The 25,015-nt window shown below is 44.9% G+C and overlaps 1 protein-coding gene across 1 annotated transcript in view; it reads right to left on the bottom strand.

The window, feature by feature from the left end:
- Positions 1-3,776: 3,776 nt before the first annotated feature.
- The window catches only part of STON2 (stonin 2), a 166,900-nt gene continuing 145,661 nt past the window's right edge, over positions 3,777-25,015 (bottom strand). Inside the window, exons 6-8 of the mRNA XM_068965691.1 lie at positions 12,701-14,539; positions 5,756-5,958; positions 3,777-3,860 (exon numbers count right to left, since the gene is read on the bottom strand). Of these exons, the coding sequence (XP_068821792.1) occupies positions 3,777-3,860; positions 5,756-5,958; positions 12,701-14,539 (2,126 nt within the window). The remainder of the gene's footprint in view (positions 3,861-5,755; positions 5,959-12,700; positions 14,540-25,015) is intronic.

The following is a 25,015-nucleotide window of genomic DNA, read 5'->3' as shown; positions in this document are numbered from 1 at the left end:
GACTCGATGGACATGAGTTTGAGTGAACTCCGGGAGTTGGTGATGGACAAGGAGGCCTGGCGTGCTGCAATTCATTGAGTCTCAAAGAGTCAGACACGACTGAGCGACTGAACTGAACTCCAGTGTACTCTTGCCTGGAGAATCCCATGGACAGAGGAGTACGGAGGGCTACAGGCCAGGGGTCACAAAGAGTCAGACACGAATGAGCGGCTAACACTTTGAAGCTCCTGCCTTCATCTATAAGATCTGAAAAGAAATTACTCTCATTTCAAGTAAGAAATATTTTACGTTAAACAATGTTCTCAGGAATTCCCTGACAGTCCAGTGGTTATAACTCAGAGCCTTCAATGTAGTGACCCAGGTTTCCCTTAGTCAGGGAATTAAGATTCTGCAAGCCATGCAGTGCCCCACTCCCCGCCTCCAAAATAATGTTCTCAAGAGTTATGAACCCTGACAATAATGCAGGATGGTCAGGGCAGGTGGGGGTGGGGGTGAGGGCGGGGGACAAAATAGAAAAAAAAAAACAACTGTCCAGATTATACTTAAGTGAAATATAAAATTTTGATAAGACATAACTACTACTATGTTCACAAGAGTAAGAGTGGCAAAGAGGGGTTAATGGTCTCCCCCCAAAGTACCTCATATTCTCTTGTCTGATATATCATAATGAGAGCATTTCTTATCTTCCTTTACTATGAAGTCATAAAGCAAGTCACCAGCCTCAAAAAAAAAAAAAAAAAAAAGCACAGCTCTTGATATCAAGGGATATCTAATTTATGTTCTAATAGTAACAGGCTGTGTACTGGTAAAATGAATTCACTTCTAATATTTTCACATTATTCATAACATAGAAAAGGAGTATTTGTGGCTATAGACACACAAAATAGAAATTCAGGGTAGCAAACTTACAATCTGCATATCAAAAAGGTACTTGTCCAACTGTGTTTTCTATGTAGACTATTAACAAAACTACATAGAAACTATGTCTAAAAATAAGTAGTCTTACATTTTGCAATTCCCTAAATGCTACCCACAAGCAATTTCTAAAATACAGAGGAAAAACAAATCTGATGAAATCAAGGTGTTAAGTTTTCAGAAATGAATGATAATTTGATTGCTGAATGTAGATAGTATGGAAGGAAGTTTTCCAACCCTTGGTTTAAAACAAAAAATCCAGGTAAAGCACAAAGGCAATGAGAATTAACCAATAGGAAAAAAGGGTCCAACCACCAATACATATGTGATGCTAGCAGGTGAAGCAGAGCTCTTGAGAGGGTGCATGGGCTCTCAACTTGGGTAAAGAAGGTGCTAGAATATGCTTGACCTTGGCAATTCTTCCACCCATCTCAATGCTTCTGTGAGGAATCCTCAGGAGCTTTTAGCACAAGGGGGGAAGGACTATGCCTTGGAGTCTCCCCACTTGACAAAGACCTCTAGAGGAACTCACTGGTTTTCAAAGAGCATGCAAAGCCACTTAATAAATAAAATCAAGTACAGTTAGAGTCCTATTACCATTGAAACTAAACATCGGTATCTTGGTAAGAATCTTGCCTACATCCAATCCTAGAGTCCCTTTCATGGCATTTAGGAGAGATGGGTTATTTTAGCTTTTGCTTGGGTATCTATAGCAACTGGAAATTCTACTAGTTGAGTCCATTCCTCTTTAGAATAACTCCTATTACAAGGTTCTTTCTTGTGTTGAAGCAAATATCTGTCATCTATTAAGCTCCTCTTTTTGCCCTTTGAAGCAACACAGGAAGAGTCCAGTTCCTCTCCCCTTTTATAATTCAATGGAGATTTCAAGGTAGCTATTATATCATCCCCTCTTTATCCCTTTGCAGCTATCTTCTGTTCTTCGAGGGAACTACTGCCCGGTTCCACATATAATCAGACTCTTCATGGTCCTGGCCACCTGACTCTGGATGCAGTAATTTATTAATGTCTCTCTTAAAATGCAGTTCCCAGAACGGAACCCAATCCCCCATGCAGATGTGGACTGAGCTGTGCCGCGTGCAGAGCTCCCTGGATTTCTGTAACCACAGGCCAAGTGTGTTCGTTTAGCTGTGAGATACCTCTAACTCAAAGCTGAACTCACATTTCCCTAAGAAAACATTCCTACAAAAACTGCTGTGAAACCAGGACTTTCTAACACCTTTCCCATTAACACACACATCCGTACACACATAGGTGCCCTCGTCTATACTCAGAAGGTTTCATTTAAGAAACTCAGAATGTGGGAGTCTCTCGTTAATGCCTGTTCAATTTTATCCTTTTAGTTTCAGTCTTATGTTCACATATTTCAAAAATTATAATGATTTCTGTAACCTAATGTCAGTACATAGTTAGAATTCAGTGAATATTTATGGGATGAATTTATCCCGAATCTACTAGTCAACAGACTATATATATATATATGTCTATTTCTGGGTCATCTATAAATCTGATAGGCATACTTTCTGCCCCCCTTACTCTCTTCTTCAACAGAGAACTAAGAAGGCAAATAAAAGCTGCCTTTAAATTGTTGAGCTAGTATCCCCTTTGGGATGCGGAAGTACAGAATGTGAGCAGGAACAGATGAAGAGAAAGAATATTGAGTGTCTTAGATCCCTGGGATCAGGATTTAAGGTTCCCAACATTAGAAAAATATGGCTTCCCCCATCTCTACCCTAGAGTCTTCTGCCTTTCAGATCTATTAGAATACTGTGATTATCAAAGTGTGAATATTTAGGAAAAGCTCATACAAGCTTAATTTTGAAACAGCTCTTAAAATGATCTTTTTCAAATTACATTTCCTACAAAGTCTGAGTTAGAGACACACAGCTGTCTATTGGCTATGAGGTATAAAATGGAGTTCCCAAAATGCCCTTGACAAATGCCTGAGATGTATGTATCCATTTATTTCAGGAGTCAGAAATGGCATATATTTTTCAGTATGAATTTAGAAAATCACTGAGATTGAAACTGTCTCCTGAATCGAATATTATCTCAAAATGAACGTTCTTTTTCCCTGGAACGAAGAAAAATAGCTCAATTTTGCTTTCCCTTCAACAGCCACTCTTTGCAGAATACAGGGCTAATTACGGAATTTAAAAGCATCCTATTGTGCCCTTTTCCCCATTGTCTATTGTGACTCAGGATGGTGAACCCTGGGACTGACAGTTTAGAAGATGGAAAAAGTGTTTCAATCTCGAACTCGGAAGAAAACATTTCAGAAACATCTTTGCATAGTGCTAACATTTGAAGCATGGAGACACCTATGAAAGGTCTAGCAGACCCAGAGAAGAAATTGGTTTTGTACCTTTTGTCATTTTTTTCTCTAGAGGGAATGATGGAGGTGGAGTCTTGGTTAATTAACTTCTCAAAAAACTGTTTTCCAGAAATTGATTGACAGATGAACATCAGGAAGGAGTCGCACCAACACTAGGGGGAGGGGTGGGGGGATGGGGGGGGTGGGGGGAGGGGGGAGGGGGGAGGCTGGAGGGGGTCTTTTCCTGACTATGATCACTCACGACAAGCCACACCCAAGAGCCGTGAGATAAGCAAGAGTGGAGAAGAGGCTTAATTATACGGTAAGCTCCACAGGCCAGGGGACCCGACAGCTTCAAGCATAGTCAGAGCCTCTCTCAGGCAGCCATCTTAGGGTTTCCTGTTAGAATACAGGTAACTACAAACAGGACGGTCCATACCCTGTTCCCCACAGGGAGGAGCCATGCTAGCTATTCAGGGAGACATCCTATCGTGCCACTTGGGTTAGGAACCCCTGCAAGGCAGCCTCATCACTGGACCCCGCACTCCTTGGGATTTTCCATGTCATCTCTGTCCAAGTCCAGCTTCAAACTCTTTTTTTGCTCAATTTCCACCTGTCAAGGAATAGACATCGGAGAGAAATAATCAGAAAGAAATATCAGGAAAACAACCCAACAACTAACCAAAAGAGAAAAACCTCACTAGGTTCTTTGAGAGTCCGTCCTTATAGTTTGGTTAATGTTCTGGGGTTTAGCCACACCAAGCTACTGGGCCTGTCTACATCATGGCTTTGAATGTGCACATGCCCTTGGCTTGGTCTGGAATTCCTCTCCCTCTCAGTCCACCTGGGAAATCCTTCTTCTTTGCCTTGCACAGTTGCTCAAAGTCTCCTATAAAGCTATTCTTGACTCCCCAGGTAGAATCAGGTGCCCCCCTGTGTATATATCCCCTGCACCCTGTACACTTGCCCAGCCCCACTACACCACAGGCTCTGTAAGACAGGGCAGGCCCTTTGTAACTATTAAACCCCCAAAATACAGGCATACACAAAGGTTTATCAAATGAATGGATTTATTTGCAGTTGGCTGTTTACGCTCTCCATGACTTTGTCCCTTTAAACAGTCTGCAGAGAATTCCCTGGTAGTCCAAAGGTCAGGACTCTGCACTTCCACTGCAAGGGGCACAGGTTCAATCCCTGGTCAGTGAACTAAGATCTTACCTACCGTGCGGCACAGCCAAAAAAAAAAAAAAAAGCGTCCAATAGTATTTACAGTTCTGCCTGTATCTTTTGCAGAATACTATAGCTGTTAATTATAAAGGGATTAATCAATTAATCTTGTCTTGAGAGTGACATAGCTCATCTGAAGCCTTTTGATAAGTCAGGCAGTGAATCTTTTGAGTTACGGAGCTTCATAATGAAAGCTGTTTCTCTCAATACCCATATTTATAATAATGAGGGAAAGAATTCAGACAAAACAGCTGACTATGGTCATGTTTGAAGTGCTGAGTTTTGTTTTTTTTTTCCTGGCCACAAGATGGAGTATTTGTTCTTTTCGGTAGTCGAATGTTTTGGATTGCACAACTAAGGAAATATTTAAAGAACAATTAAATGATGGTATAAACCCAAGGGTGTTATTATGAATAGAAATTATTAAACCGCTTTGCCAAATCCCTCTTCAGTGTGCCCCCCGCCCCCTTGCCCATTTTCCATCGTCTTTGGCATTTAATCTCCTGCGTGTGTGTGCTCAGTTGCTTCAGTTGTGTCTGACTCTTTGCAACTTTATGGACCTTAGCCCGCCAGGCTCCTCTGTCCAAGGGATTCTCCAGGGAAGAATCCTGGAGTGGGTGTCCCTGCCCTCCTCCAGGGGATCTTCCCAACCCAGGGATGGAACCTGCACCTCGACATCTCTTGCATTAGCAGACAGGCTCTTTACCGCTAGCATCTCTTCCTACTGAATCTCTCTTAACTCCCCAGGATATAATCACTCTTTATGTCTGAACTCTCCAGCTTCACAGCCCCCTTTACAGCCCTGATCCTGTTACTACTACAAAGGTTTGCTTGGCTTTCGAGATTGCTCTGTTACAGCCCAGTGCCCAGGTCAGATGTGTCTTAACCTCACTCAGATCCACTTCACCAACATCTGCAGCTGAAATATATGCTTAGAGTTAGCATTTTCCTGAGCCTGCCTGCACTTCCAAGCCCACTCCCCTGCACATAAATTATATGATAAACGAGTAATAATAATCCCCTTACCCCATGACTCTTTTGTCATTGTTCATGACAACTGAGACATTATATCCTCATTCATTAGCCTCTATTTCTCTTTCCAGCCTTTCTGTTGCCCACGAGCGGGATTATTCATTTAGCTCTGAGCAGACTCAACCACAGCTATGGCCGGAGTGCCCGTCTGCACCCTGGGCGGGCACTGCTGAAAGAAATGGGAGCAGGGAGCGTTTGGGGGTAAATAGACAGACTTGGAAGCATTAGCCAGATGCCCCCCGAGGCTACCTTGTAGCTGTAGTGTGCAGAATAATTGACCCACTTCCTGACGTCCGTCTTGTCTTCCACAGAGATGGATCTCACAGCAGCTTTGGAGGCAGACGTTGTAGGCATGCTGAACTCAACGTTCACGTGATTGGCAAATCTGGAAGGCACTTCCCGGTCCGAGCCAAGTTCAAGGTGGCAGAAGAAACAGTGTGGGTGACCAGAAGCTATAAAAGAAAAACAAAGATTCTAGGGTTCGGGTTCTTTGGCGAAGAAATGGAAGGAGAGCCTGAGTAACAAACAAAGGAGGCCTGGCAGCCTTTCAGAGAGTCCAGCGCTGAGCAGAGGACTGGCCTCGGCAGAAACCACACTGCACGTATATGCCTCAGATCGCTGGACGTAACACCGTCTCATTTTGGTAGCCTGGTATCCTAGCAATAAAATGCGTGACCTGGGAAATGAGGCTCACTCTGCCTGCTAGGTCAGAGCGTGACGTGAACACAGCACAAATACCAAGAAACAGAGACTGTAGATTGGCAGAAAGGAATAAAAGAGATCAGCACTTAGCACCTAATAAAACATCAAAGACAGCCACCTGGAGCAAAATCATCAATTTCTTTTGAAAGCTGAATTGGATTTTCTTCATAGCCGTTCATATTTTCTTTTAAATGCTTTTGGCATGTTTTCCAGGTGAATGAAATATGTAAATAACAAAGCCCTTAGAAACTGCACATAAGCATTAGGGAAGCATGGTTTCCCAGATGTCTCCCTAGGAAGACATCTTTCCCAGTGGTAAAGAATCTGCCAATGCAGGAGAGCCGGGTTCCATCCCTGGACCATGAAGATGCCCTGGAGGAGGAAATGGCAACCCACTCCAGCAGTCTTGCCTGGGAAACCCCGTGGACAGAGGAGCCCCGGGGGCTACAGTCCATGGGGTCACAATGAACCGGACACGACTGAGCATGCAGTCATGCCCACGGAACGCCCGAGAGAACACGAGACCGACAGCCAGCGCCTGTTAGTCCTGGATTTGACCTGCAGCTCTTCTAAGCGCGAGGACCCCATACCCAAAGCCTTTGTTCTCTCCAGGCTTCTTCCTCAAGGATGAAGTGCGGAGTTGGGGGTTGGTGGGAAAGGGTGAGCTGAACAAGGCCAGGCATCGGCCTATTTAACTCTGTAAATCTGTGGCTGGTTCTGCCGTATCTGGAAGGCAAACTTATGGTCTGATTTTCATCTGAAGATTGTTACCAGATTATTTGAGGCAGAAGAGCCAGAGCTGACTTCCCTGCCTCACCACGGATGCATCGCCGGCACCACTAATCAGATGCGGCAGGAGACGTTTTCCGAGAACCGTGAGCCAGGTCGTGAGCAAAGCGTTCTCTGCAGATTCTCTCACTGCATCTTCATAACCGTCCCCTGAGGCTGTGCTTTGTTACGTGTGTACAGATGAGGAACTAAGGCTTCGGGAGGTGAGCTCCACCGCCCAGGGTCAGAGCTAGCAAGTGGTAGAGCCAAGAAAACTAGACCCAGGGGTCCGCCTCCCAGATACTCAACCGATTTGTCTATGTGACAGCCTCACAGTCCTCAAACCTCGGTACCCGGGTTTGCAGGGTGACAGGGGTGGAGAAAAAGCCTTAAGGACCCCCGCAAAGCAACTCACTATGGATAAACAGTATGCCTCTGACTTCATGATGTAACTGAAACAGCCCTTGGTTATCTGAGTTTCCCCAAATAAATAATTCCAATTTCCTCTATTGGTCTGGGCAGGACTTTTTAATCTCGGAGAGTGAGAACATACACACCCGCTCTCCAAGGAAAACATTAGAGTGCAGTATTTGTTTTGCTCTGTTTCACAAATGTAACATATTTCAGTGGTTCTTTCTAAAAAGTAACACTTAAGAAAAAGATTGCAGTTTTTTGGGAAAGGAATTTAAGATACATGTAGTAGTAAAAATCACATTATTTGAAAATAAATTGATTCAGCTTTTTTTAAACTGTGTAACCACAGATGTCATTATACAGCCATCACTTACTGAACGTTTATTACAGGCCAGAGACTGCTAAACACTTAAAAGCATTATCTAATTTCATTCTTATTAATGAAATAATATTAGTGAAATAATAATGAAATAATAAGGGTATTAATAACTTTTATAAAAGAGGAAACTGAGATTTCTCTGAAAGGTTTAAGTAAATTGCGTGAGGTCACAGCCATTAAACTGTAGAACTGGGAATAAAATTCATATCCAACTGACTCCAAATTATGTCCTAGACTCCTCTCAATATATTGCTACCTAAATGACAGTTTTATCTCATTGCCCTTATTTACATATTCTTGGAACACTGAAAATCATAACTTTCCACAAAACTGAACCTCCTCTTCTCACCCCACCAAAGAGTATTCACAGCAAATTCTATGAAAACAACATTCTTTCTTGAGTTCTAGCATCAACCAATGGATGCTGGGGCTCGTGGACAGTTGTGCTTGTGTGCTCAGCCATGTCTGACTCTGACCAGCAGACTCCTCTGTCTCTAGCCCACCAGGCTCCTCTGTCCAGGCAATTTTTTTGGCAACAATACTGGAGCGGGTGGGTTTCCCCAGTGGCTCAGCCAGTAAATAATCTGCCGGCAATACAGGAGACCAGGGTTTGATCCCTGGGTCTGGAAGATCCCCTGGAGAAGGGAATGGCAACCCACTCTAGTATCCTTGCCTGGAGAAGGGAATGGCAACCCACTCCAGTATCCTTGCCTGGGGAATCCACAAGGACAGAGGAGCCTGGCGAGCTATAGTCCACGGGGTCGCAAAAACTCGAACACAACTGAGTGACTTAAACTTTCACTTTCACTAGAGTCGATTGCCATTTCTTACTCCAGGGGATTTTCCTGACCCAGGGATCGAAACTTCGTCTCTTGCATCTCCTGCATTGGCAGGTAGATTCTTTACCACTGATCCACCTGGGGAGCCCAACAGATAGGGAAGTGCAATTTTGAAAGCTAGTATAGTTTAATTCACTGGAATTAAATTGAAATTGAATTCATTGGCTCATTGGAAAAGACCCTGATGCTGGGAAAGATTGAAGGCAGGAGAAGGGGACGACAGGAGAGATGGTTGGATGGCATCACTGACTCAATGGACATGAGTTTGAGTAAACTCCAGGAGTTGGCAATGGGCAGGGAGGCCTGGTGTGCTGCAGTCCATGGGGTCGCAAAGAGCTGGACATGACTGAGTGACTGAATTGAACTGAACTGATAGTTTAATTCACAGTAATGTACTAATTAGCTCACAGATTATGTCATTTTATTCAATGACATTGAGAAAATTTATCATTAAAATTCAGACTGCTATTTCTCATGGAAGGGGAGCCCTACTGGAATTGTTTTCTCTTTACCTGGTCTAATGAGAACTGGAATTCCGCAAAGAAAGCTACCTGTGCAGGACAGAATGTTTTGTTCCCCGGCAGACAGCCTGGGAAAGCACAAAACTTGTTCCGGGTGCCTTCTAGGAATCAGGAATGCCCTTGGGATTAGGGTGGGAGGGAGAACCCAGACGGGCCCCGCCGAGGGCAGCCAAGTAGGAATCCTGTGCAGGGCTTGTTAGCCTTTTGCAGGCTTGTTGGGATGGCCCTGCTGTGGCTGCAGGCTTGGGGTGCTGGCAAGGCCCGGGATGCCAGCCTGGCCATAGCTGCCTCTCGGTCTGACCATTCCGCCTCTGGGAGCTAGGGTTGCAGGGCCACCGCAAGTAGGATACACGGGCAGAGGTTCAGTCCTCTTCCACTGCAGAGATGTGAGGATTCTGACAGATAATAGCCTTACAAAGGCACCTTCTCAAAGCTATCGCTAGACTGAGACAGAAGAGCTCAGAAAGGCGACAGTTACTAATAGGTCATCACCAGCTCTCTGGGTTCACAGGTGGAGCCCTGGATGGGGAAGGCAGGGGATTCAGAACACAACACCAGCGACGGTAAGACCCTGCAGTCTGCCTAGAATTCCGATCCTGTATATTTCCAGTTGCCAGAAATGGGGTGCTATCAATTTCCTGAACTGATACAGAAATATAGTTAGCCAGAAATAGAATAAGAAGTTCTCGCGGGGCGGGGGGAGCCGGGGGTGGGATTTCACTTCTAAAAACACACAACCATCACAGCAAATCAGTAATTGAGGAGGGGGCGGGGGTAGGTTTAAGTGAGAAACATCCCCAGATATTCTTGCCATGTCCTGTATTTTAACAATCGTTCACAAGCAAGGTGCCAGTAACCTGGAAATAACCTATGCGATATATAGGCTGCACTGACCTGGCCTTGAGCCTGCTGAATACTTCCTGCCCTGGGAAGCCTTAAGGAAACTAGTTGCTGTTGCTTGAGGATGATGTATTCCCTATCCTGTATCTACTCCCTTTTTAATCTGGTAACAATCTTTTTCTTTCTTCTTTTTTTTTTTTCCTTCTCTCTCTCTGAGAAATACTCCTCCCCAGCACCGCATCTCGGGAGAAGGAAATGGCAACCCACTCCAATATTCTTGCCTAGAGAATTCTGTGGACAGAGGAGCCTGGCGGGCTGCTGTCCATGGGGTCGCACAGAGTCGGACACGACTGAAGCAACTTCAGCTGCAGCAGCAGCAGCAGCCCACTGCGTGTCATCTTGGTGGTCATGTCCGTCACGACCTTCGAGCCTTGGGAAGTGACAGGAAATGGCTTGCGGTGGTTTGTCGCAACGGCTACAGTCTGAGGACACCTCCCACGGCTCCTGCCTTCCAGAATTATCCTTTCTGAAGCCTGCTTGATTCTCTAGTTCTGCGAGACCACCTGTATTTTCCCGACAGTCTCTCTCTTTTTGCTGAAAAAAGCCAGTCAGTCTCTGCTGCTTATAAAGCCCCTCACGTGGTACCTTTCAATATTTGAGAGAAGGAACTTTGAAGCAAAGGAGGTATGTGAGGAAACTGCAAATCCCTGTGCTCATAATGGAAGTTACTTCAAGTTTGTGTGTGTTTTGTATGACCTACCGAGAGGCAGCAGGGTTATCGAGAATAAAAAAAGGCCCTGGATGTGATGGGTCAAGTCACTCCTGGTCCTTAACTTTCTTGTCTGTGGAAGGAAGAGGTTTGCCTAAATCATCCCCCAGGTCCCTTCCAGCTTGAAAATCTAGTTATTCCATAAGAAAGTGACCTGAATCCATGCTTACTAAATTGCAGAGCTGAAAATCCCAGGAAACACAAACCAGAGGCCCTGTTTTTTTGTGATGTCACCCCTCCAGCAGGTTAAACAGCGATTTCCCCCTTGTGACCTCGGTTCTGTTCTCAGGGGGCATCTGTGCCACAGGAGAGGTGAGATGTGAGGGCCTCTTCTCTGGGCCATCAATTCAGATGGGCCAAGACAGAATTCCCGGTGCTGTCAGCCAGGTGATACCATGCTGGCCTCAGAGAAGTGAATGAGCAGGCACCTAGAGGAAGGCTTTAAAAATCCTGCCCGTTTAGCAACAGGGTGGCCAGTCCAGCCTCAAACACAGAAGCCCAATTGTCCGCGCCACTACACCCAGCATCGGACACAGAAAGCCCTGGTGTGTGTCCCCAGCCTGGCCCGCCAGGGGAAGCTGACTGGATGGTATTGCCTCTTGGCTCCATGTCATATGGCATCTAGGGTAAAACACAGCCACTCCACACTCCAAACAGGAAATGAAGACTCTAATTATGTTGTTAGGATTTAACAGGGAGAACGGAATAAAGAATATCTGCATAAGGGAAAGTTTAACCAACAGTGTTTCCAAACATTTGTTGTTGTTGTTGTTGGCCAAAATACCCACTTTTGTTTATAACAGATGAGAGGTGGTTTAAAGGACCATGGGCTTTATTGCCTACCATTGGGATCGCCCAGACTTACTCTAAGAAATAAAACTATTAGAGCTGGTTTGCTCACTCCCTAGTTTTGTCATTCCACCAAATCTCACCAGACCAAGAGGAAAGCCATTGCCTTTGGGCTCACCCAGGCAGACAAGCACCCCTGCTCACTGTGCGCAGGCCAGCAGGGGCAGGTAAGCTGTCTCCTTTGATCAAACACTCCTTCCCTTACTTCTTGTCAGTGTTCCAGTCCTTCTGGACCTTCATGTCCTGGCTGTCTGCAGTCTGATCAGAGGCCCCTTCTCACTTTCCCTCTCTCTGTCAAAGTCGTTTGTGGATGATTCTTTCGATCCCATGCACTATCTTCTCCATCCGTGGAGTTCCCAGGCAAGAATACTCAAGTGAGTAGCTATTTCCTTCTCCAGGGGATCTTCCCAACCCAGGGATTGAACCCGGGTCTCCTGCATTGCAGGCAGACTTCTTTACCACCTGAGCCACCAGGGAAGCCCCCGGAGGCCCCTTCCCCATGCCTAAATCCCAGCTCTAAACTTGGGACATTATGATTGACGGGCCTTGTGCAGGATTGCTGGAATCATAAATCCAACTCTCTGCCTACACTGTACGCGACTGGCCGTCACCTGGCCGTTTTACCTGCACTCGGGCAGGGAAACCTGGCATGCAGCAGCCCGTGGGATGGCAAAGAGCTGGATATGACCCAGTAACTGAATAACAACAACAGAATGCAGATGTCTCTTCAAAACCCAGAAGCCTTCTAGGGTCTGGGAAAAAAAATAGCTTCCAACACCAGCCAAAACTTTGAGTCAGAAAACAAATTCATGAGCTGTCTTAGAAATGTGCTTGGCAACCCTGCTGAGAAGAATAACGCATCGTTTCACAAAATAAGTGTGAAGAAGGTAGGGGAATTAAAAGATGGAATGACCTGGGTCATGCAGGTTTGTGACTTACCCTCACTGAAATAACTTGTGCTTCCTGGCCATCCATTCCCCTGACCCTCCCCATCACCGTTCCCCTCACATAGCACAAAACCAGCACGTTGCAGGGGAAGAGAAAGCGGGCACTTGGATCCCAGTCCTTTCGCCCCGGTGTGGCGGCTCTCAAACAAGAGGGAGCTCTGCCTACCTGAGTTTTTGTCAGGCAGTCGGTTTATCCTCCACACGATGGCATTGAAGGCGTGCTCGTACTTGGCAGTCCCCAGGGTGACTCTCATGACCGGCTCAGAGCCGGAGACGCTGGCTGAGCCAAAACTTGCCCCCCGGTTCACTTTGGCTTTCAGAGACTTCTCCCCCAGGACGCTTTCCCTGCGGAAGTTTTTCACCCACTCGCTGGGCACGGGGTAGCGGACCATCACGTTCTCGCAGGGGACCTGGGTGAGGGGGTCCCAGTTGGAGGAGAAGCCCGCCGACATCCTCAGCCAGCTCTGCACCTCCACCTCCGCCCCGTGGATGCTCGCCGCCGTCCTGAGCGTGAAGGGCAAGGTCTTCTCGGTGAACACCGTCCGGAACCGCATGAGCTCGAAGCGGCAGGCATCTAGAGGGTTGAAGAGGATGACGCGCGAGCCGCGGAACACGTCCTCATCCACGCAGCCGTGAAAGCGGCACTCGTGGAGCCGGATCCACTTGGCGGTGGTGGTGGGCACGATGTCCTGGCGGGACACCACCTCGTTCCCTTTGACCAGGACGTCGTTGAGGCCCAGCCGGCACTCGGCCAGGCCCGAGAGGAAGCTGAGCACGTGGATCCGCGTCAGGACACTGTGCTGGAGGATCTGGTTGTCTCCCTTGCTCACGAGGCCGGAGAATTCATCTTGGACATCCACCGTCATTTCCTCTTCCAGGTAGTTCAGGCCGACCGTGCTCAGCTCCGTTGACAATACCGGCAGCTCCATGAGGCGGTCCTGAACCGCACGGATGAAGCTCAGGAAGTCCTCGTAGTTGGTGGTGCCCAGCTTGATGACCTGCTCCCTCTCGGCCAAGTGGGCCACGGCGGGTTTGGGCTGGTACTTCTTCTTCTCCTTGTAGGTGACGCGGTCTATCCGCAAGCTGTGGATCCTACCATTCTCGTCGTAGTTTTGGAGCCGGGGTTCGGAAATCTCATGGCACATCTGCAGCTTGAACTCACGGAACGGCCTCTCCAGGCCCTGCTCGTAATACAGCTGCAGGTACCCTCCGTCCGTCAGTTTGACGTAGATGGGTCCCCAGTGCCTGGACGACATGATGTTCTTCTTCTCGGGGATCCGAAGCATCATGGGCCAGCCGTCCCTGGGCGGGGACTGCTCGGAGCCTGCCGGGTGGGCATCCAGGTCAGCCCAGGCGGCCGGGTCATCATCAGGGAGTGTCGCACCCCCGAAGCGGTCGGAATCCTCGATTTGGAGCCGCTTGAGTTTTTCCACAGCATCCGAGCGTGACTGGTTTCGGCTCGAGTCATCAAAACTGATGGCGTCCCGGTAGACGACGATGAGGGAATCTCTCTGGCTCTTGCCTGGGGTACCGGACACAGAACTGTTCTGGGCTCGCCTCTCCTGCTCCTCAAAGAAAGCCCGGAAAGGGTTGATGGGGGAGGGCTGTACATCCTGTAGCGTCTCGTTCAGAAAAGGATTGGTGGCCCTCCAAGGTGGAGCCTCGGGCACGGCAGGCGGATGGCTTACGGAGGACACGTCTAGCTTCTGAACTTTGGAGAAGTTCATCAAAGTGCTCCTGGGCCGCTCCCGCTTCTTAAATGACCCTGTTGAGTTGCAAGGTCCGTCTGGGATCACAGAGGTGAGAGGCAGTGTTTCTGGCTTCAGAGGAGATGTGATGGGGGACAAAGGGCCGCTGACTTCATTGTCATCAAAAGTGACCCAGCTGGGGAAACGCGCAGAGGTCACTGGCGTGGTGGGGTGCCCGTTCACGGCCGGGCTGCCGGCCTGCCAGCTGATGGCCTCCATCTCTACCTCTTCATCCTCCTGAAGAGACGAGGAATTGTCTGAAAGGGAAAAGGAGAACACGTGAGGGACTGCTGCTCAGGGCCTCTAGGAGTATGGGGACGAGGGAATTTTGCTAGAATTTTAGCTGGAATCCAGTAAATTCCTAAGCAGTCATTACCTGTCTCAAGTGTTTAGTCTGGCACAGCTCTTACAGTTTTGTAGTAAGCACACCAGACAAAGTAGAAGTCACTCAGTCATGTCCGACACTTTGTGACCCGTGGACTATATAGTCTGTGGAATTCTCCAGGCCAGAATATTGGAGAGGGTAGCTTTTCCCTTCTCCAGGGGATCTTCCCAACCCAGGGATCGAACCCAGGTCTCCCACATCACAGGTGATTTTTTACCGTCTGAGCCACCACAGAAGCCCACCAGAGGGCCATACATTAAATGCAGTAAGAATGCAAACATCGATATAGAAGCACTGAGAGAACCCAGGTCCATCACAATTTAACTCTTCTACATTCTACTTTATTTTATAGATGTTTCTGGAATAGGTTTTTTTTCCTTTTTGACTCTAATGTATGTATTCTTAATTTTTAAACATCAAAACCACCTCTTAAATAAAATGATATAAAGCTGATCACATTGAACAAAACAAGCCATATGCTCTAAGTGATGATATGACTGTGAATAATGTAATTGGAGGGATTTTTAACCAAATGTGATCAATAAATACTAAAGACAAAATGCTAACATCCTTAATATGAAATAAGTTTCATATGCAAGTGAATAAGAAAACTATAAAAACTTGAAATACAGGCAGAAGACAGATAGACAACCCAGGAAAGAGAAAGCAAAAATATCTAATAGCCACCTGGGAAATGTTCAGTTTCACTGCTACTGCTGCTGCTAAGTCGCTTCAGTCGTGTCTGACTCTGTGCGACCCCATAGACGGCAGCCCACCAGGCTCTGCTGTCCCTGGGATTCTCCAGGCAAGAACACTGGAGTGGGCTGCCATTTCCTTCACTAGTAATAAGAAAAATGAAAATTAAATCCCCCCAAATAAAGTGAAGATTTTCCAAGTTTTAGTATTTGATGAGGGTAAGGGTTCTATAATATAAACAGTAAACAGATCCTCAGTGGGACCATAAGTTGCTATAAATTCTCTGAAAATGGTTTGGCAGTTTATATTAAGGGTATTACAATGACTTAGTAATCTTACCCTAAGGAAATGAATCCAAATTGTGAACCAAGTTTGGGGTGAATGTTAGGAAACTGAGGCACACAGTGGAATAACACGCAGCCATTAAAATGTTTACAAGTCTGTAGAAACATAAGAAAATGCTCCTGATATTAATCTCTTCTTTTTTTCTCTAAAATAGTTTTCCATCTTGGAGTTTATTTTATAAAGGACAACAAAGATTATTGTAAATAAAACTCCACTCTTGCAGAGCCTTCAAGGAAGGAGCTGCAAAGTTGAGTTTCAAGGCAGGAAAAATCCAAACCTTTTCAGTAAAGACCCTGTGCGTCTGCTGTGGTTGTGGGAAGGGAGAGGGACGTGGGACCTTGACAAAGCCAGGAGTGGAGTCTGATGAAGGAATGTCCCAGGAACAAATCAGTGTCTGGCATAGAGCCATTACTCAGTAAAGGGTTGTTGACTGAATGAGTGAGAAAAGAAACTCTGCTTTGGAGCAGTTGTGTTCTCTCTGTCTCTGTAGAAATGTGTATCGGGATCTCCATTCCACCAAGTTTCCACCTCCAGACATTTGGACGCAAAGAGAAATGAATATTCAAACGGTTGAGTTTTCTTACCATCCTGCTAAATCTTCATGAATATCATACCCAGCCAAACCAAATCAGCAGTGTGACATATAATTAGACATGTGGATGGGATGGCTACCTGTCATCCATCTTTCAAAGTATATTTATTCAAACAAATAGTGATTACCTCTACTGAAAGCATCAGTTTGAAAATGTAAGCTGAATACATGCTCACACACACATACATACCCACGCTCACCCCAGAAATAAAATGAGCAAAAAGTATTTTCTATGTGTACAGCATCACAAAAGAATTTCAAAGCATTTTAAAATTAAAGAGGAGACTCTCCTTCAAATTAATCATTAGCGTACTTTTGTAGATGTATAAGTGATTTATTTTCTGGAAAATGAAGGGAAAAGAATCAGAAAACAATCAAGATTTGTAGGACATGTTTTACCACTAGCACTACTATTGTTATTATTATTATTACTGTTGTGGTGGTTATAATGAAGGCTAAAGGGAACAATGTAGCCCTAAGTAAAATACAATCACTTCCTTGAAATAGTAACTCACCCTCCCTAGGGGAGGGGATGTATCACAAAATGTATCACTTTCTAATGAAGCAGCTCTATGGAGCTTTTGTGGACAGTATTTCCACTCAGACAGTCTGGTGCTGACTCACCCCTTGTACCAAGGATATCCTTTCTGCCTTGGAGCTCAGGACAACTCCCAGGCTTCACATGTACCCTAAGTCCTTTTCGCTTGCAGGGTGGATTCTGCCAAAGCTGTTTATTCTTGCTGCCAAAGGATTCTCTTCTGTTGGGAATTCTGTCCCCAAAATAGCACTTACCATCCTCTCCCAAACTGAAAGAAAAAAAAAAAAGGGAAAAAAGGCCTTTGTCTTCCCTGAAGATAGTTTTAACTTTCTTACAGTAAGTCTTAGAATTTTAAGCCAAGTTACTTGAAATCACACCAAGTCCTAGACAGTTCTGAAGCATTAGACTCATAATACAATTTAAATGAAGTTATCTTTAAATTTGGGGCTTCCCTGGTGGCTCAGACGGGAAAGAGTTTGCCAACAATGAGGGAGACCCAGGGATGATCCCTGAGTTGGGAAGATCCCTTGGAGAAGGAAATAGCAACCACTCCAGTATTCTTGCCTGGACAGAGGAGCCTGGTGAGCTACAGTCCATGGGGTCGCAAAGAGTCAGACACAACTGCGTGACTAACACACACACACACATCTTCAAATTTGGAGGCAAACTTTTTAAATTAGATCAATTTCTAGAGAGTCTATATTCATTAAATAGTATCAAAAGACTGTTACAAAGCTACCTCTTCTTTGGCATCTTCATCTTCCATGATTACAAACTGTTTTAAAAATCCATCTTTGGGGTTGGTAGTAGTGTAATAGGTAATTTCTGAAAATGAGAATTTGGTTTTCTACAAAATCATTTATAAGGAAAAAATAATAAAAGCACTTTTCTAGATGAAAAACAAAATTGGTTCATAGTTCACAGAGGGTCATGGTGGTTCATATTTTCATATGAAAATAAAGCATTTCTTGAGGTGAACCTAAGGACTGCCAAATACTATTTTTAAAATTCTCCCCTATTAACACCAAGTTTTCTTCCCAGGTCGGGAAGATCCCCTGGAGAAGGGAACAGCTACCCACTCCAGTATTCTAGCCTGGAGAATCCCGTGGACAGAGAAGCCTGGCGGGTTACAGTCCATCATGGGGTCACAAAGAGTTGGACACGAATGAGTTAACTAACACTTTCACTTTCTAAATATCCACTAATAGGAGACTGGTTAAATCCATTGTTATATCCTTAAACTGGAATCCCATGCATCAGTCATGATGATGCTGTTGATGATGTTAACTCACATGGAAGCTGATCATGATATCTATATTGTTGAGTAAATAACAAGAGCCCACAGTGTGGAGTCAGACTGCCTGGGTTTCAATTCCATATCTGCAGCTTATTAGCTATATGCCTTCGGGCAAGTTGTTTTAACTTCTGTGTCTCCGCTTTCCCATCAATGAAACTAGAAAAATATTAAATCCTACCTAACAGGGTTGCTCAGAAAAATTAATCCAGATGTTAGAATTGTGTCTGGCAAACATTAAATGTTCATTAGATGTTGGCTGCTATACCTACTGTTGCTGCTGCTGCTAGAATGATATATACTCATGATATAAAGTGTATAAACATATTAAAAAGCTTTTTGATGTGAAAACAAATAAGTGGGGTAAGAAGTGATTTTTGAAATTCTAAATCTGTAGTCTTTTCTTCTTTCAAAAATGCAGTGTTGCAAAAAAAAAATGCAGTGTTGCTTACAAAATAAAGAAATACTAAAAGGTCAAAATGTATCTTTATGCCTCCCATTAACTAACCTTAGAGAAAGAAAACCAAGAGCTTTGCTGTAGTCTGTGTTGATAAAGCAGCAGTTAGATCTTTCCTAAGACACTTGTGTGGCTGGTATTGGAAACAATCAGGGGAAGGGAAAGTCTGGCAAATTTCTCCACTAAGAAGCAAATGAATTATCTTCAGAAAAACATCATCATCCACAATTCTGTTTTACTGACTTATTAAAATGTAACCAAAAATCCAGCTTCACTTTACTTACTCTCTCTTCCACTCGCTACCTCCAAATTACTTTTAGTATTATGAGTTGGTGGTGATGGTTTAGTCACTAAGTCATGTCCGACTCTTGCGACCCCATGGACTGTAGCCCGCCAGGCTCCTCTGTCCATGGGGATTCTCCAGGCAAGAATACTGGAGTGGGTTGCCATTGACTTCTCCACGGGTGTTATGAGTTGGGCTGCTGCTAAATAAAAGCTATGGATGAGGGTTAGGTTTTCATTCTACACCACAGGGAGAATTTTCAGTACCTTTCCAGTAGTCATGTATGGATGTGAGAGTTGGACTATAAAGAAAGCTGAGTGCTGAAGAATTGATGCTTTTGAACTGTGATGTTGGAGAAGACTCTTGAGAGTCCCTTGGACTACAAGGAGATCCAACTAGTCCATTCTGAAGGAGATCAACCCTGGGATTTCTTTGGAAGGAATGATGCTAAAGCTGAAACTCCAGTACTTTGGCCACCTCATGCGAAGAGTTGACTCATTGGAAAAGACTCTGATGCTGGGAAAAACTGAAGGCAGGAGGAGAAGTGGACAACAGGGTGAGATGGTTGGGTGGCATCATCGACTCAATGGACATGAGTTTGAGTAAACTCCAGGAGTTGGTGATGGACAGGGAGGCCTGGTGTGCTGCAATCCATGGGGTCACAAAGAGTCGGACATGACTGAGCAACTGAACTGAAGTGAACTGAAGAGCTTCCTTGGTGCCTTTACTGATGTAAACTAAAAAGAAATGGTGGGCCCTTTTGATGTTAGACCACAATCGATTTTAAGTTCCCCAAAGATTAAATTAACTGATTACAATGGCAATCAAAACCACCAAACTGCAGAAAAAGTAAGCTCTGTGGGGGGAAAATGTAAGATTCTATGATATTTTTGAAAAGAGCAGATCAGACTTGCCATCTTTCTCCCCCATTTGTTAACCTAATTTATTAACTGCAATGACAAGTGCAAAACACTTATTGAGAGCTGTCCCTTGGAATTTATGAGCAGTGGCAAAAACAAACAGATTATTGCAGGAACAGTTACTGTTGCACAAGAGCATATACTGCATGACCAGCCTTGAATGAACAGTGGGCACCTAAATATTTGTGTGTGTTCCGTCGCCAAGTCGTGTCTGACTCTTTGCAACCCCATGGACTGTGGCATGCCAGGCCTCACTGTCCCTCACGATCTCCCAGAGTTTGCCCACGTTCATGTCCATTAAACTGGTAATGCCATCCAACCATCTCACCCTCTGTCACCCTCTTCTTCTGCCTTCAATCTTTCCCAGGATCAGAGTCTTTTCCAATGAGTCAGCTGTTTGTACAGGTGCCCAAAGTATTGGAGCTTCAGCTTCAGCATCAGTCCTTCCAATAGTATTTGGGGTTAATTTCCTTTAGGATTGACTGGTTTGATTTCCCTCCTGTCCAAGGGACTCTCAAGAGTCTTCTCCAGCACCAGAGTTCAAAAGCATCAATTCTGGCAAGAAGAGGAACACAGAATTTTCTGACTTGAAGGGATTTTAGAAATAAGAAAACCTGACTCCTTCATTTTGCTAAGAAAAGCTGACACTCAGTGAGTTTAAGTCAACTGCCTAAAATAAACTGAAAGTCAAGTCCTAATTTTAATATTAACTCTGGTATTATCTTAACGCTTGCTCATTAAGTTAGAATCTAGTTAATTTACCTTTGAGATTGGCAAGAATTATCTTGACACACAACTTTTTAGGAGCACTATTCAATGGGAGAAAAGAAGTTAAACAATGACTGACATTTCCAGAGGGAAGTCTTTCGGCATGAAGTCATCCCCTGATATGTGAAGGTGTATGGGTGAGAGAAAGGAGTTATTCATTTAAACCTTATCAGGGGAACTTCTTAACTTGGATAAAATAAGCCTAGTCACCGCAACACACTGATAAAAAGGGGAGTCAGAGGGTCTGAGTCTGTTTATCTGTCCTTAGCATTCTTAGCATTTATTGTCCTGGAGAGGGGATGTTTGGATGCTGGTCAGAGATATATCACAGTGAAGAAGTGAGTTCATCAAACTACCACTTACCACCACTTGACAGAATCTCTATCATTTCACACTAGTTTCTGGTTTTTATTCAGTGAACTGAACTGAAGAGGGACTAAGAAGCAGTACTGAGCACCTTCCAATGACTGGTCAGCTCCCTGTGCCAACTCCCTCCCTGCTTATCAAGGTGGGCTAACACAGTTCATCACTTTTTTTCCTCATGAAAGCAAGCATCAGACTTTAAGTTTGATGAATGGCCCAGGAACATCCCCAGTATTCTGGGTGTGCCTACCTAGGCTGTTCTAAATTTTTAAAATCTGGTTCTAAACATTTGGGCTTCCCAGGTGGCTCAGGGCTAAAGAACCCGCCTGCCAATGAAGGAGCCACAGGAGATGAGGGTTCAGTCCCTGGGACAAGAAGATCCCCAGAGGAGGCAATGGCAGCCCACTCCAGTATTCTTGCCGGGATAATCTCATAGACAGAGAAGCCTGGAGCGCTGTCTATGAGAGTTGGACTATAAAGAAAGCTGAGCGCCAAAGAATTGATGCTTTTGAACTGTGCTGTTCGAGAAGACTCTTGAGAGTTCCTTGGACTGCAAGGAGATCCAACCAGTCCATTCTAGAGGAGATCAACCTTGAATATTCACTGGAAGGAATGATGTTGAAACTGAAGCTCCAATACTTTGGCCACCTGATGTGAAGAGCTGATGCATTGGAAAAGACCCTGATGCTGGGAAAGATTGAGGACAGGAGGAGAAAAGAGGCAGCAAAGGATGAGATGGTGGGGTAGTATCACTGACTCAATGGACATGAATTTGAGCCAACTGCGGGAGACAGTGAAGGACAGAGGAGCCTGGCGTGCTGCAGTCCATAGGGTCGCAAAGAGTCGGACACGACTGAGCAATTGAACAACCACAAATGTCCCACCACTCAGTCTGTGCCCCTACAGAGCTGGGACTCATTGTCTTCTTTAATATAATAATACTCCTAACTCTGACTTCCACAGCCTTGGACATGGAGCACCTCCACCATGAGCATGCACCCTTTCCTACTTACTCTGGGGGTGGAACACGGGAGTTTCATCTGCTTGTAAGTGTCCAACCATGATGAGTTTATACACTGTGAGTACACATAGTCATGTCCTCTTTCCCTTCCCAGTCCTGAAAGAGTTTCAGAGCAGAGCTGTTCTACTGCAGACCAGGTTCAACGTCTGATCATTCTGAACCTCAGTGATTTTAATTTAGGAGCTTTCCTGGAGCGCAGTAAAGAAACTGCCTGCAATGCAGGAAACCCAGGTTCAATCCCTAGGTCAGGAAGACGTCCTGGAGAAGGAAATGGCAATCCACTCCAGAATTCTTGCCGGGAGAGCCCCATGGACAGAGGGGCCTGGTGGGCTCCTGGAAGTGCTACTTCTCCACAGGTGACACTGTAAACTTGGTCAGGGGGTAGGGAAACAGAGCTGGGGCCTCTCAAGCATGATTCTGTATGCTCGTGTACACTGTATTTACTGGGAATGAGAGGAGCCGGCATTCTGACTGAGTCTGTATCAAGCCTATCTTCCATTTTATAACATTGCTAGGCTATAAGGCGGCTTCTGGAAGGAATTCAAGAGGTCTATTGGGAGTGGGGGTGGGGGGTATAAATCAGCTGGACTAAGGTCACTTATGGCAAAGTGAGGGGCAATCCCTGCAAGCTGGAAGGATCTGTACAACTGATCCCCTTGCACCAATATTACCCAAAGCTCATTGCTCTCGATGTAAATTTTCCAGCAATGGCAACAACAGCAAAATAACCAAACAGCTCCTTTATGCAGTAAGTCACTTCTTTTCAACTGAATTTGGAGTAGTTTGATTTCATTTCAGTTCTTGTCCAGCTCCCTTTTAGTCATCAAGATCAAAGGAGACATTCTTACAGACTGGTGGTAGGTGCGATTTATAAACTGTAAACATAAGTTAAAACCGTGGTCTAGTCACTAAGTCGTGTCTGACTGGTGTGACCCCATGAACTGTAGCCCACCAGGCTCCTCTGTCCATGGGGTTCTCCAGGCAAGAATTCTGGAGTGGGTTGCCATTTCCTTCTTCAGGATATCTTCCTGACCCAGGGATTGAACCTGGGTCTCCTGCAAAGCAGGCAGTTTCTTTACTGCGCTACCAGGAAAGCTCCTGAATTAAAATACTCTGTTAGAAAAACAACAAACAATGAATTCCTACCATGCCAATAGATTTCTTCTAGCAGGTAGACATCTATTTGTACCCTTGGACCTGTCAAGCTTTTCGGAAGACCTCAAAGGCAGATGGAGTGTAAAGCTCCTTCCAGATGATTTGCAGCCACACTTAGCGCTTTTCCTGCCTGGCCCCAGCACCCTCTTCATCCAGCATATGAACAGCAGGGTCCCCTGGGTAGACACAAGGTCTATAGTAGAAAACATAGCTTCAGGGTGGTTTATACTAATGCTGGCTTGAGTTCCTGGCCCCATACTCATCCTCACCACTTAATCTGTGACCCTGCAGAGAAGGTAAAGGACTTTGGTGTCAGACTGACATGGCCTTGCTTTGGAAAACTGCAATCTTGGGCACGTTACTGAACCTTCTCTAAGCCTCATGTTTATCAACTCTTCAGGGGAATGAACAGTACCCACTTTGTAGTGTTGTGAGGATAAATGAGATCAATTAAGGACAGTGAATTTAACTGGTCCACAGCACAATAAATGATAGCAATCATGATAAAAATATGTAAATATTATCATTATTTCAGAGTCCTTAAGCAAAAAAAGAAGTGAGGTGGGTGGAGAAGCAGGGAAAAACAAATGCCTGGAAGTTTTATCACTATCAAAGGAAAGGGGGGGCAGTGGAGAAAAAAAGAAGAATGTTTGCCTTGGGCTACAATTCCATGAATCCGAATCTTTCCACCATTATTGCTAAGGCTTAGGAATTACAAGAGATGTGAGAGTCTGCATTCACAAAGCCACCTTGATTATCACAAAACAGCACTAGAATCAGCTACATAAGGGAAGTGTGAAGTCATGAGACAGGACACAAAACTTCCTATTAACCCTCTGGTACTAAGAACTGCCTTTGCAATTGCAGGCTGAGTCTAAGATGTTTCAGTGTTCCAGAGCAGCAGGCCCCGAAGAGGAGGAGAGCACCCGAGTATGTATACAGAATGAGCCACTTGGACATGAGAAGAAAAATACCAGAACTTCCGTTTTTGTTGACTTTTTAACCCATCCTTTAAACATTTCTATTTTTTTGTTTATGTTAGAAAATATATACTAAAATATCTAGTATGTTTGTAATTTAGAAATATATTTATAATATAGTATATTTATAAATATACAAATATTAGAGGTTCACGATCAAACCTTTGGAGAGACAGGACCAAACATTTAGAGAAGGCTGGATCAGTGCACTAGGCATATTTTAAATACTTATCATGGATGCACATACACACAGACACACAAACACACAGACATACAAACACACACCCATACACACAAACACACACACATACACACAGATACCACCTCTTCTCTATCTCTGTCAGAATGGGCTACTGTAATCAGAAATATGGTCTTGGTTGTCAGTCAAAACGGAAAGGTACTTTGGCAAATAAGAAGGATGTATTACTCTCTGAAGCTCTCCTTTTGTTTGGGCAATAATTGAATTGTACATGCTCCAGCTCCCTGGTGGCCATGCTAACAACCTATATCTTAGCCTTTTCACGTTGCATATAACCTAGTTAAGCTTGACTTGATCATCACCCATCTTACTCTCTAGGAAGTTTTAAAACCAGTCTTCCAACTCTGCAAAAATTATAAAACTCATCTAAACAAATAACTGTTGGAGTTGCTGCCAGGGTCAAAGATTATTCAACCTCACTATCACAATACTGGTCTTTTGATGTCTCTCTCGGCTATACTTTTAGTGCCCAATAAACATATAGCCATGCTAGAAAGAGGGGCTGTCTCAAAAGACCCTGAATAGCCAAAGCAATCTTGAGAAAGAAGAATGGAGCTGGAGGACCCAATCCTCCAGACTTAAGATTGTACTGCAAAGCCACCATCATCCAGACAGTACAGTACTGGAACAAAACCAGAAATAAAGTGTAGGGTAAGGGAGTTAGAGAAGGCGAGGTT

Source organism: Capricornis sumatraensis, chromosome 2 (genome assembly GCF_032405125.1).
Source record: "Capricornis sumatraensis isolate serow.1 chromosome 2, serow.2, whole genome shotgun sequence".
Lineage (NCBI taxonomy): Eukaryota > Metazoa > Chordata > Mammalia > Artiodactyla > Bovidae > Capricornis > Capricornis sumatraensis.
This window is presented reverse-complemented; position numbering and strand designations above follow the sequence as displayed.